General features: G+C 41.1%; 1 protein-coding gene across 1 annotated transcript in view; it reads left to right on the top strand.

The window, feature by feature from the left end:
- LOC124711987 (UDP-glycosyltransferase UGT5-like) overlaps positions 1-13586 on the top strand; it is a 98319-nt gene that overhangs the window by 67000 nt on the left and 17733 nt on the right. The window contains exon 4 of the mRNA XM_047242272.1: positions 7065-7287. Coding sequence (XP_047098228.1) covers positions 7065-7287 — 223 coding nt within the window. The remainder of the gene's footprint in view (positions 1-7064; positions 7288-13586) is intronic.

Raw genomic sequence — 13586 nt, 5'->3', positions numbered from 1 at the left:
GTTACTTGTGGACCAATTTTTAGTTCCCTTCAGAACTTCCCATTACTCACGTTTTACACAGCACAGCACACAAAAAACAATGGTGTGCGAAAAAGTGTGCTGTGTAAAACGTGAGAAATACATAGTTCTGCAGAGAAAATAAAAATTAGACTATAAGTATGTGTGTCCAACGAAGAAAAACTGCAAGTACGTACTAACAGACGGCATTCGCCGATGTAGGCGAGAAACCAAGCGGAAATCACCCCCAGCGTTGCGCGTCTGGGAGAAAAAAAAAAAAAAAACCGGCAGAACGAAAGTAATCGTAAATTATCTGAGCCACACTGCAGTACGAATAAAGTGCTTGGCGGATAGAATGAAGGATGGGTAAAAAAAAAGCTTGCCTGGAAAGTTATAATAACTCCGACAACTAAAAAGTTGCCCTAGCTAACTAGCAGAATTTTTCGGGAAATGCTTTTACGTCGATGCAGCGCTCTTTGCCGCTTACCTTTTGCTGTTACAAAATCGCGAAAATTCTTCTCGGGCCAGTTTTGTTTTGGTCACCCTGTGTAAGTTACACTAGACGCCATATGTGCGACAGAATAAAAACTGGACTTGTAAAAGTAAGTTACAAATCATTATTGCAGGCCAAATAAGTAATATTGAATGCTGCACTAACTTTCAAGTGAACGCAGTCACAAAATCTCTGCAAACAACGGTCCAAGTGTTGTACTACTCGTTCAGTTACTCTGTGATAGAAATCGCTCCTTGGTCACGGACTTCCCACAGCATGACAAAATGGGCGATTGCCGCAAATCTCTTCCTGGATTACGTGGACAATGTCGTCTGTGCTCGATGTCCACGGCCTTCCTTTGCGATGAGCCGCCTGTGCTGCCTTGATGAAATAGTTGAAACCATTTCACTACAGCTCGACGCTACACTGCATTTGGTCCGTATGTCGCCAGAAATTGAAACCTAACAGCTCATTCGTTCTATGATTCCAAGAACTAATTTAACTTACCTTCTACACGGCACTACAGCCAATTCAGATTGCTTAATAAACTGTTACATCATTAGGTAGGGCCAATGTAGGTAAGTTCACCTTTTGGACACCATAATATAATTTTCAATATCGTCATGTCAAAGTATTCACCAATGTTACATCCATCCATTTTTAGAAACACGTGTAATCAATTCGTCTAATTACAATTAGAACCGTTCAGTTACGAATAATCGGGCAATGAAAGAGACACGAAAATACTTTTTTATAATGTTTAAAACCTGTAACAGCTCTGTTTAACGTACTGTCAGCTTACCGTGCAATTGCTAATCATAATAACTCTTAATTACATAGTAATTACTGAAACTCATAAAATGAAAATTGGCGATGTAAACAAAGAGATTATTTGGATTATTATAATATTTATTGGAAATCTATTCACACCAAAAAATAATGTACGTATATTTCAAATCAGAAACATATTAAGAAGAAGTGCGATAGAATAATTTCTGTGTGATTAACAAACATGTATTTAGTGTTGTTTATTCAAAGCATTTCGACGATTTTTATTTAAAAACAGAAGAATTGTGGTAAAGCCATCACAATTTATGCACTTCGTTTGTAAATATGAGATGAAGTTCTTTTTTATAATTTCCGATAACTTTTATAATTGTAATTGCCGAGTTTTCTCAATGTATGGATTGTTGTAAAAGATATACAGAGAGTGCAAGAGCGGGGAGTAGGGACGGCCAGTACGATGCAAAATTTTGACGAGGACTCTGTGACGTAATAAACAGTACATCTGAAACAACGACTGTCTGTATTCGATTAATGACAACCATGCAGTTCTTCGGCCCGTTTTCACTTAACAAACTTTCAGGATACAGCATCTGCAGCAAAATCTCAAGAGCAAGATAAGCTGACGACATTAATTATTATTCTAGAGTTACTGAGCTACACACACTAAATTACACGAACTTTATTAGCAGTTACCATTGACGGTGCGAAAAGAGGATTAACTTTCAGATTTTTTCTTTTTTTGTGGAGGGGGGAGCGACAGCATACTTTTATTTCCAGTGTAGCAGTTACTCCGTAAATTTCACGCTCAATCTCCGCTCACACTTGAACTTAGCGATTTATCTCCACTTCCCCATTTCACTCGCACACAACAGCGGAACTGCGTGTGCTGAGAACTCGGACAATGTGCACTCACTTGTGACAATGCGCCACTCTTGTTGAACAACGGCCTTAGCATGGGAAGACGATGTGTAACTTAGTTTCTGATGTCTCCTGAGAATATCGCTTGAACATAGACAAGCACAATAGGACCATATATGTTCCAAGGGTAAATAAACTGTTGGTTATGGTGAGTCAAGGACATTCTCAGATTGTCGCTGGACGAGAGTAAGGCAGTGCTTAGCATTGGCAGTAGTACAAAATTGTTAAGGCTTTCGTGGCCACTTGTTGACAAACTGCCTCTTGGCTTCTGTCTCGGGTTCTTCGGCCGACGTTCATCTAATGATTTTTCCGATGTTTCGCCAGCACGAGTGGCTGGCATTTTCAAAGCTTCACCCTCCATTGCCGGTGGTGAACTGGAGCCGAGCTCGCGGCCGCAGACTATATGTACCTGGCGCGCCAACGTCCGAGGGCTTCTCCGCGGTCATTTCCGGTGCAGTTCTCCTCTTGCTACCTGCGACGGTCGTTCGCTGCAGTACGGGATGCCAGGATCCGTTTACCTTAAGGCTTTCCTCTTTCTTGTTCAAACTGTTCGTGTGTTTTTGTACATCTACAGCTTCTCTGAACAAGCGCGTGTGATAGTGCTTCTCTACAGCCAGACCTTCCGTGTCGGCGAATTTTATTACATGGTCGGTCTCACTCAGTGCGTGCTCTGCCACGGCCGATTTCTTCACCTGCCCCAACCTGCAATGTCGCTTATGTTCTTTGATCCTGGTGTTAACTGACCGTCCAGTCATTGCGACATAAACTTTTCCGGATGTGCATGGTATACGGTATATTCCCGACATTGCAAGTGGGTCTCTTTTCTCCTTCGCCGATCTAAGACACACTTTGATCTTCCTTGTGCTGGTCACAAGGGACGGCGAAAACCTGGGACACAGCGTGTATCGAAAACCGACACACACGATACCTGCACAAACTGTCAAACAACCACCCGAGCCAGAGAAGAGGCATGATTAGTACGCTCGTAACGAGAGCAGGACGAATATGTGAGCCGCAACACCTGGAAACTGTCCTGAGGAGCAATGGGTACTCCACAAATTATATTAGAAGGGTAACAGAGCCAAACACTCGGCGAAGTAAGGAATCAGAAAAAGAAATGTCGGGTACGGCCTTTCTGCAATACATTCCCAGAGTGACGGACAGAATCGGCCGTATATTACGCAAACATGGCGTAAAGACGATTTTCAAACCGACAAGGTAGATCAAAGAGTGTCTTAGATCGGCAAAGGAGAAAACGGACCCACTTGCAATGTCGGGAATATACCGTATACCATGCACATTCGGAAAAGTTTATGTCGGAATGACTGGACGATCAATCAACACCAGGATCAAAGAACATAAGCGACATTGCAGGTTGGGGCAGGTGGAGAAATCGGCCGTGGCAGAGCACGCACTGAATGAGGCCGACCATGTAATAAAATTCGCCGACACGGAAGTTATGGCTGTAGAGAAGCACTATCAGACGCGCTTGTTCAGAGAAGCTGTAGAAATGCAAAAACACGCGAACAGTTTCAACAAGAAAGAGGAAAGCCTTAAGGTAAACGGATCCTGGCTTCCCGTACTGCAGCGAACGACCGTCGCAGGTAGCAAGAGGAGAACCGCACCGGGAATGACCGAGGAGAAGCCCTCGGACGTTGGCGCGCCAGGTACATATAGTCTGCGGCCGCGAGCTCGGCTCCAGTTCACCACCGGCAATGGAGGGTGAAGCTTTGACAATGCCAGCCACTCGTGCCGGCGAAACGTCAGAAAAATCATTAGATGAACGTCGGCCGAAGAACCCGAGACAGAAGCCGATAGGCAGTTTGTCATTGGCAGTAGTGTTCGGAGTGGCAGTCCTCCTGAAGTGTGGAAGAATTCGACGTTAACTGTCAGATCGAAGAGAGAAATTCTTGCTGGACCGGATTATAGCATTAAGGGTAACTTCGCGTCTGTCAAATTGTTTAAATACCTTGCTGCACAGTGATTTGAAATGGAAATAACGTTGACTGAGGTTAGAAAAGTCATAGGGTAGTATCTCTTAATACCGTGTAGGACGTCCTTTTGGCGCGCTTAGTGTAGCAACTTGACGCCGTATGGACTCAACAAGTCGTTGGAATTCCCCTGACCCTGCACAAATATTGAGCCGGACTATGTCTAAAGCTGTCCATAATTTCGAAAGTGTTGCCAGTGCAGGATTTTATGCACAAACTTACCTCTCGATAATGTCCCATGAATGTTAGATGGGATTCACGTCGGGCTATCTGCATGGTCACATCATTCGCTCGAACTGGCCAGAATGTTCTTAAAACCAATCACGAACAACTGAGGTGCTGTGACATGGCTCATTATCATCCATACTTTCCATCTTTGTTCGGGAATATGACGTCCACGTATTGCTGAAAATGGTCTCCATGTAACCGAACATAAACATTTCCAGTCAATTATCGGTTCAATTGGACCAGAAGACCCTGCCCATTCCATATCAACACAGCCCACGCCATTATGGAGCCGCCACTAGCTTGCACAATATCTTGTTGACAACTTGTGTCCATGGCCTTGTCTGGTCTGTGCCACACTCGAAACCTACTGTCAGCTCTTACCAACTGAAATCGTGACTCACCTTACCAGGACACAGTTTTCCAGTAGTCTAGGGTCCAGCTGCTACAGTCACAAGCCCAGTTGATATGGACATATACAGATGGCGGCACACAAGATACAATTACGTGCAGTAAAGGCTGAGGTGAGAACAGTGGTGTATTGCTGTAAAGATTCTGCATCAGAAGAAATACAGCCTTGGCATCTGAGGCAACCCATACAGCCCTGGCATCTGAGTCAAACATATTTGTTCGGATGCAGACTCTTTACACCACTACATCATCATTCTCTCCTCAGCCTTCACTGCACGTAATTACCCCACCAGCCTACTTCAAAAGCAGATCCACATCCAATCCTGGTACTGCTGACCCTTCCACAAAACAGCTTCGGAGCACACCATTGGTGACTCAGTAATATGTAATGTATTGCGAATACATAGAAAGAAGGATTCTTTATTGTATGATTATATGATAGCGGAACAAACACTGGTAGCAGTTACTTCTGTAAAATATCTGGGTGTATGCGTACAGAACGATTTGAAGTGGAATGATCATATAAAATTAATTGTTGGTAAGGCGGGTGCCAGGTTGAAATTCATTGGGAAAGTCCTTAGAAAATGAGGTGGCTTACAAAACACTCTTTCGACCTATACTTGAGTATTGCTCATCAGTGTCGGATCCGTACCAGATCGGGTTGACGGAGGAGATAGAGAAGATCCAAAGAAGAGCGGTGCGTTTCGTCACAGGTTTATTTGGTAAGCGTGATAGCGTTACGGAGATATTTAACAAACTCAAGTGGCAGACTCTGCAAGAGAGGCGCTCTGCATCGCGGTGTAGCTTGCTGTCTAGGTTTCGAGAGGGTGAGTTTCTGGATGAGGTATCGAATATATTGCTTCCCTTACTTATACCTCCCGAGGAGACCACGAGTGTAAAATTAGACAGATTCGAGCGCGCACGGAGGCTTCCCGGCAGTCGTTCTTCCCGCGAACCATACACGACTGGAACAGGAAAGGGAGGTGATGACAGTGGCACTTAAAGTGACCTCCGCCACACACCGTTGGGCGGCTTGCGGAGTATAAATGTAGATGTAGAATATCCTGGTCTGGAGTGCGTTAATCAGCTACTTCGACAGGACCATGATTCATTCCCTGAAATGAGATCCATTCTGTCTGAAATTTTGCACACCACACCTAGAATACCTTTCCATCACCCTTCCAATCTTCGTAATGTTCTTGTCAGACCCTATGCTCCTTCTGCACCCATCTCGCTACCCTATGGCTCCTACCCCTGTGACCGTCCCCGCCTCAAGACTTGCCTTATGCACGCTCCTACCACCACCTATAATAGCCCTGGCAAAACATATACTATCAAAGGGGGAGCCACCTGCGAAACAACACGTCGTATACTATCTATTATGTAAACACTGTTCAGTCCTCTACATCAGCATGACTACCACCAAATTATCAATTAGGATGAATGGGCATACACAGAGGGTATATACTGACAACTCGCAATATCCTGTTGCAGAGCATGCTCTACAACATGACATTCGTGACCTTGGCACCTGTTTCACCACACACGTCATCTGGATTCTTCCCCCAGACACCAGTTTCTCAGAATTCCGCAGGTGGGAACTAGCACTACAACATGTCCTTGGTTCTCGTCACCCACCTGGCCTTAATTTACGTTAATTTCTTCCATCTCAGCTTTACTTCACTGTAACTAATCTTTGCTTCACTCCATTTTAGTTTTCTACATCTTTCATTGTATTTCCCGTCTATTTTTCACTGCCCCCGTCCCACGTCTGTTACGTATAATGCACTTAGTTTCTCACCCTCTGTCTTGCATATTACCCTGTCTTCCACATTTAAGCTCTCAGGTTTTCAAATCTCGTCCAATGTAGTCCCCAACGATCAGTCTTTCCTTCTCATCCCGTACAGTAAGTCTCCCCTATTTGCGATTCTGGGTGACTTTCCTGAAATGTACCCCTTTTCCTAGACCTCTCCAGTCAATTTCCTTTACCCTTCTTCCTTCCCTTCAACCCTTCTGCCTGAAGAAGGAGCCACTGGCTCCGAAAGCTTGCCAATCACGACAGTCTTTAATTTGTGTGTTCAGCTGCTGCTTGGTCAGTAGATACTTTATCTATCCAGATAAATAATTTTAGCATATTTGTTTTGTAATTCTTAGTTGTCTCCTTGTTTTATAAATTATTGTAGAAGAAAGCTAAGCACTGTACCACCAACATATATTCAAAATGTAATTAAATTGTTTTTAAGGATTTGCAGAAATATTTAGATGAAGCAAAAGAAGGAGTAATATACTTCAGCTTAGGTTCCAATCTCAACAGCACTGATATGCCAAGTGAGAAAAGAGCAGCCTTTATAACAGTGTTTTCAAGACTGAAGCAACGTGTGCTTTGGAAGTGGGAAGCTGACAGTCTTCCTAACCAGCCACCAAATGTGATGGTTAGAAAGTGGTTACCACAATCAGACATTCTTGGTAAGTTCACATCATTTAGAAACGGCCTGTTGTTAATTTAACTAACACTTCTTGTTCCATATTTATTTTAAGAAAGGTAGACAGATATGAATTTCTTGCTATATCTTTTCTGCTGTTGGATCAAAAGCCTTCCTGTATATCTGATTTATGAACAAGAAGGATGGTATTATGGTTGACAGATATGGAAAATGATATCTCCTAGGCAAGCAAGATTGTTATCAATTGTTGTAAGGACAAGGCTTGGGGGCTACATTTATGAATTGTGGAAGAAGAGAGGGATGTACACTGGATATGTCACTTACATGCTTCACTCATTCTCAAAAAAATTGATAAAAGTTCACTTATGGTGTCACATGTTCTTCTTTTGTGTACTGCTGGTGATAACAGTGCACATGATGAATGACAAAAAATGAACGCAACAAATCATGACTCAGATGTGGATAGCCAATCAAATTGTTAGTTGGTAATTTCTTAAGCTGCTTCTGCTTCTACGGCCTCAATGGATGACTTCTGCCATTGTTTTCTCATCATCTTCTTCAATAGGTTTTCTTTCCAAATTGCCCAGCATCTTTTCATTCATTCTGATCTCTTTCGTCATTTATCGTCTTTAAATATCCTTTTGATTGTTTGTCATTTGTCAGTTTTTGGTTTAAATCTTGATTTTGTTTTTCAATTTATTTAATTTTCTGTTTTGGCTTTTCGCATTGCACAACATCAATATTAGCTCTTTCCCACTTGTTGCTTCATGTTCATGTTTTCTTGATTATCTGAGTACTTGTGGCCTCATAATGTAATCAGAAAATGAGATCCCTTCTTTCTGCATAGTATCTGTAATGGGCTCGAGTTTGCTGCACACTCCATTTGGCACTATCCACCATTGTCCATCTTCTTGATATTTCTTATTTATGCATGTTCTAGCTATTCTTATCTCTACTCGTAGGATTTTGTTGATTCTGTTTTTCTGGGTCACTTCTAAGAGAGTTTCACTTCCGTATGTCACCTGCTTGAACCACAGCCTTGTAATGCTATAATTTAGCTTTGACGGACAGACATGTTTTGTTGTATATAGACCATGTTAATTTTTGAGCTTTTATCATTTGGTTAGTTCTTAATTCCCATGCATGTTTCTCATCTAAGTTGTATGTTAAAATTTCTCTTACATATTTAAATTGTTTCACTATTTTTACTTTCCTGTTAGTTACTTTTATATAGTCCATCTGCTATCATTATCTGAGTATTTTTGGTCTATTACCTGCAGTCCTATTTTTGGGATATGTTTTGTAGGCTTGTTATTTGATTTCTGGCTTCTTGAATGTTATTGGCTAGTAATACTAAGTCATCTGTGAATCCTAAGCAACTTAAGTTTATTTGATCTTTCTTGGTTCCAATTATTATATTTTAAAGATTTACCTAGTACCATTCCCTCATCACTTACTCAAGTACACATTTGAAAGGTAATGGCAATAAATCATCTACCTGTCTAAGCATTGATTTAATCATAAATAGCTCAGATATTTCTCTGGTGTTTGTTAGAATTGCGTTTATCATTTTTTATTAATTTGGGATGGAGACCACAATTCCTTAGTACCCTCATCACTGAAGATCTGTGATACAATCATAAACTTTTTTGAAGTCTATAAAAGCTACGACTTGTTTTTGTCTTCTTTTGTAATAATCCGTTACCAGTTTCAAAGTGGTAACTGTCCTAGACAGCTTCTCTGTGGTCTAAATTCTGCTTGGTATTATCCTAGTTCCATTAAAGATGGTCTTTACAATGATCATATAGAATTATTAACATGACTTTATAGAGATATCCAAAAGACAAAATAACCCATAGTTGTCTGAATTTGATTTGTCTCATTTTTTGTGTAATGGATGGATTAAAGCTGTAGTCGAAAGTTCTGGTAGTTGTTCTCTGGCCCAGATTTCCACGATGCATTGGTGAAATGATATCTTGACTGAATCTGCTGCATATTTCCAGGGCTCCACAAATGTTTTATTTTCTCCACTTGCTTTGTACTTTTTCAGCTCTTTCAAGGCTTTGTAGACTTCATGGATTGTGGGTGGGTTTATACTTTCTGCTGGTGTTTTAATATGGGTTTCTGTGTTTGTCTGTAGTAGTTGTGGAGGATGTCCACAATAGAGTGATTTTTTAAAATGATTCTGCTACAATTTCTGTATTTTTCTATTGATATTGGCCATCTTATTATTTTTATCCTTTAAAATTAATATTGGAGGGTGATATCTTTGGAGCTGTCTGCTAAATATTTTGTAATAGTCCCCTGAGTTTGTTTTCTCATTATTTGTTTCTATCATTAGAAATATAACTGTTTGATATCGGTATTTAACCCTTCTTATTATTTTTTGGGTTATCTTTCTTTATTCTGTGAGTTCCAAGTGTGATTCTCTGTTTTACAACTCTGACACCTTAACCAAAGCTGGTGTTTACCTACCTCTGTTTTATCACACTCATCATTCAACCATTGGTGTTTTCTCCTTGTGTTTACTGGGGCTACCTGTTCAGCTGTTTCAGCTAGGGAACTTTTTCCTCCATATCATCTGTTTTTTTATACTCCTTGTTTGTTTTTCACGTTCCTTGTTACTGATCAATTTATGTGGGCTGTGGGTTCTTTTCTTTTTGATGTAGAATTTTTTTTCTTTATTACCAGTGTGAATCATGAATTTAATTTTTTTATCATGTAGTGATGTAACTCTGTTTTCTAGTCTGGGTGTTTCCAAGTTCTGAGCTTATTTTGTCTTCTGTTGAAGTATGTTGACTATGAGAATGCACTGATTCTGTTGGGTAGGTTGTTGTGAGGCCATTGTATTCTCTCCTGATGCAAGCTGGCCCACAACCATTGTTAACTTCTCGGTATCCTGGAAAGCAGCACTGGGATGGAAGTGACCACCACACTGGTCTACACATGTTCCAACAGTATAAATATGAGCATCTTGCTGGCCACAGGACTACCTCAGCATCACACAAACAATTCACAGAGACACGTGCAATGTTTGGATGAGCATTGGCTTTTCAAAAATGGCACCACAGTACTGTTGCACGAGAGGTAAAACATGAAGATGCAGGATGTCCGAGATATGCTGCTGCGCCATCAAACTTCCACTCGGTAGCAGAAATCATACCCAATGGCTCTCCAACCCAATGCTGCTGTGCCTCTCTAAAACGTTGGAAGAATGGGACTTCTCACTGGATCACCACCACACGTGCTGACAAATGCTCATCCAGGGTAGGGCAGAACTGCAATGCACTGCTGAACGCAATGTCACGTTATGACCGTGCAGTTGAGCGCCCCACAAGCCAAACATCAAAATCATCAGTCACAATTCCCGGTCACAGCACCACTGAAAATGCATTAATTGTGTGAGACGGTAATTCTCTAGTCTGTCTGCTGCTCGTGTCTGAGTAGTGGTGCGTGATGACCCAGAAGGTTGCAGGCAGTCCACTACTCATTCTCAGATGACAGGTGCAGATGTTGAAGGTATTACAATGCGCTTGCTCCACAGTGCAGTGATATTCACTTGTGGTGGTCAGATGTGACTAGAACCTTGAGATCTAATTCTCTTTCCTCACACTCCCATACAGTCCAACATCAGGCCAGTGTCACATCCAAATGCTGCAAAAATCTGGATATTGCAAGATTTGATCTTCTGGCCAAATGTAGACTCACAATGAGTGCCCTTTCAAACTCGGTTAGACACTGATAATGCTGGCTCACATGAGCACATGCCATCTCCATATCCTTTACAGCAATCAACAGATACTTGCCACTGCCCATGCTACTTATGTAACCTATCAGGTCTAACAAATCATTAAACAAGAACAATACTAAATATGAACAAGATTAATGTACTCTGGCGGTTGTACTACTTGTCGCAGAGAACTACAACTCTAATCATACACATCCCCAGCAATGGTCTGTACATGTTTGAAGTTACATTGACATCTGACCATTTCTTCTGTGTCTGAGTGCTTCAATTCTTTTATCAGGCAGTGTATTTTGCAGCTAGAAAGATATCTTTTTTCTGCTTCAATAATCTGTTTATATGCACATTTGTGGCTCACAGAAAACCAAAAGTGTACCTCGACACTCACCACTTTTACAAATTATCTGATTATCTAGACTCAGACATTGAAGATTCTTGTCAACTGCATGGTATGTCAGAACAGTAGCTCTAAAGAGGCCTCTGTTCCAATGGCATATCAGTAACTGTTATTCTTCACTGGATATTATAGTGGTAATACTCAAGTTACTATTAGGAGTTAAACAACTGATATTTAATGTACCTGAAAGAGTGGAACCTTTTTTATTCTAATAGACTTCAGGCTGGTTTTATAATATTAAAACTGACCTTTGGATGTAGATAGTTTACATCAGTTTAATACCAGTAGCTATTATTCATTAGTGCAGTTATTAACACCTAAAACACACACACACTCACACACACACACACACACACACACACACACACACACACACACATGCAAGAGAGAGAAGGAGAGAGAGAGAGAGAGAGAGAGAGAGCTAATTTGCGAAGTAGAAGTGTAATAGAAGTATGAACCAAATTTGTTCGTAAGTGGTTAACTAAATTATTCATTTTCAATTTTTTAATGAAATAATAAAACCAACAACTGTCATATAACATGAAGCTTACAAAATTAAACCAAAGATTGTGATAATTGTAACACATAGAAGAATAGAAAAGACAGTATCAACTTCATACAACAAATTAGATGTGTGGCAATACACAAATGATCACGATTGCACAACTGTACATGATGTTCTACTTTGGAAATTCAGTAAGGTGAGAAACACCATTCTTCTACTGTCAAAGCCACTAAACACAATGACTTGGAATGGAAGAGTACCTGACTGCGTTGCTGAGTATTCACCCCTAGATGTATTTTGTGAGTGAGCACATCTCAGTCGAACAATGTTTGCTAAAGGACCATGAGTGAAGTTGATCTACTGATATATGATGCATGGAGCTGCCTAGAGGAGGGGGGGGGGGGGGGAGGGGGGGGGGCTCCCAGACTCTGAAACTTCCCCTTGTAGCATGTGTGGTACATCTAAAAGTTGAGATTGCTTAACATCACAATCACATTTCCGTGAAACCAGTCTTTCTGCTCCATTTGAAATCACTCACATGCTGCTTTAACAATGAGGAGGCATACTGGTACTTACTTCCACATGTGCACTTCTTTTGATGGCTCATCAGTGATTGCATCTTGTGCAATACTGACAATGTCCTTGGCACAAGTGAGCAGTGGCGGCTGTGGTGTAAGAGCACATCAACACCCTAACTTTTGGCACTTTGTGGATTTATTGTTTTTTTTTTTTCCCTTTGAATGCTGTGAAACATAACAGAGATGCTGCAGTCTGAAAGAGACAGCACTTCAGTCTCCCATACTACTGCTCCTCTAGGCTCCATGAAACTTGGCATCACGGTTGTGAGCACAACTTTAGTTGTGCACGTTTTAAGGAGCTTTTGCACATGTGAAACTCGTTTGACATAATTGCCTTACGGGCCAAATACATATGGATTTGATAAACAACATGCATGTTCACAATGTGCACAGCTAGCCCTTGCCACTCAACTAGAAATTTACATGAGTGCCACCAGGTCTGCGGCAGACTTTTATTCCCATTCACTCAGCATAAGTCCTGCTAAATGATGGCAGATGCCTCAGATAGTTAATTCACTCACTATATAGTAAAATTAGATGAGACATCAGTATATGTTACAGTTGTTCTGAGAGTAAACCTATTTAGTGGGTTTCTGAATGAGTTATAGAATATTAAGTTATGAATTTTATCATACAGTAATCCAGCTGAGGTGGTGAGAATAAAAAAAGGCCTAAACCACATTACCATCAACTGTGAGATTGTAATATTTATTTATGCTTCTGAAATCTGTTGACCTTACGGTGAGTCAGAGTTATCTGTGCCGTTGGCCTACACTATGTATATGAAAATTCACGAAAAGCTGTAACACTGGTTCCTCTGGTTTTCACTTAAATGTGGAATCGACAACAATGTGCTTTAGGTTCTTATTGACCCCAGCACCTCATTTGTACTCTAGTCAAGTGACCATGTTGGTAGGCATCACTACTTGCGTTTAATCATTTCCACAAATGGCAGTTTGTGCTTGGGGTTGGTTGTTTACCATGTGGGAATCGACTTCTGTATGCAGTGTGAACATGAACTCTGTCGAATCTATTTTAAGTAGAAAAGTAAAGCTATGAGGACAGGTCATGAGTTGTGCTTGGGTAGCTCAGTTGG

Source organism: Schistocerca piceifrons, chromosome 8 (assembly GCF_021461385.2).
Source record: "Schistocerca piceifrons isolate TAMUIC-IGC-003096 chromosome 8, iqSchPice1.1, whole genome shotgun sequence".
Taxonomy (NCBI): domain Eukaryota; kingdom Metazoa; phylum Arthropoda; class Insecta; order Orthoptera; family Acrididae; genus Schistocerca; species Schistocerca piceifrons.
This window is presented reverse-complemented; position numbering and strand designations above follow the sequence as displayed.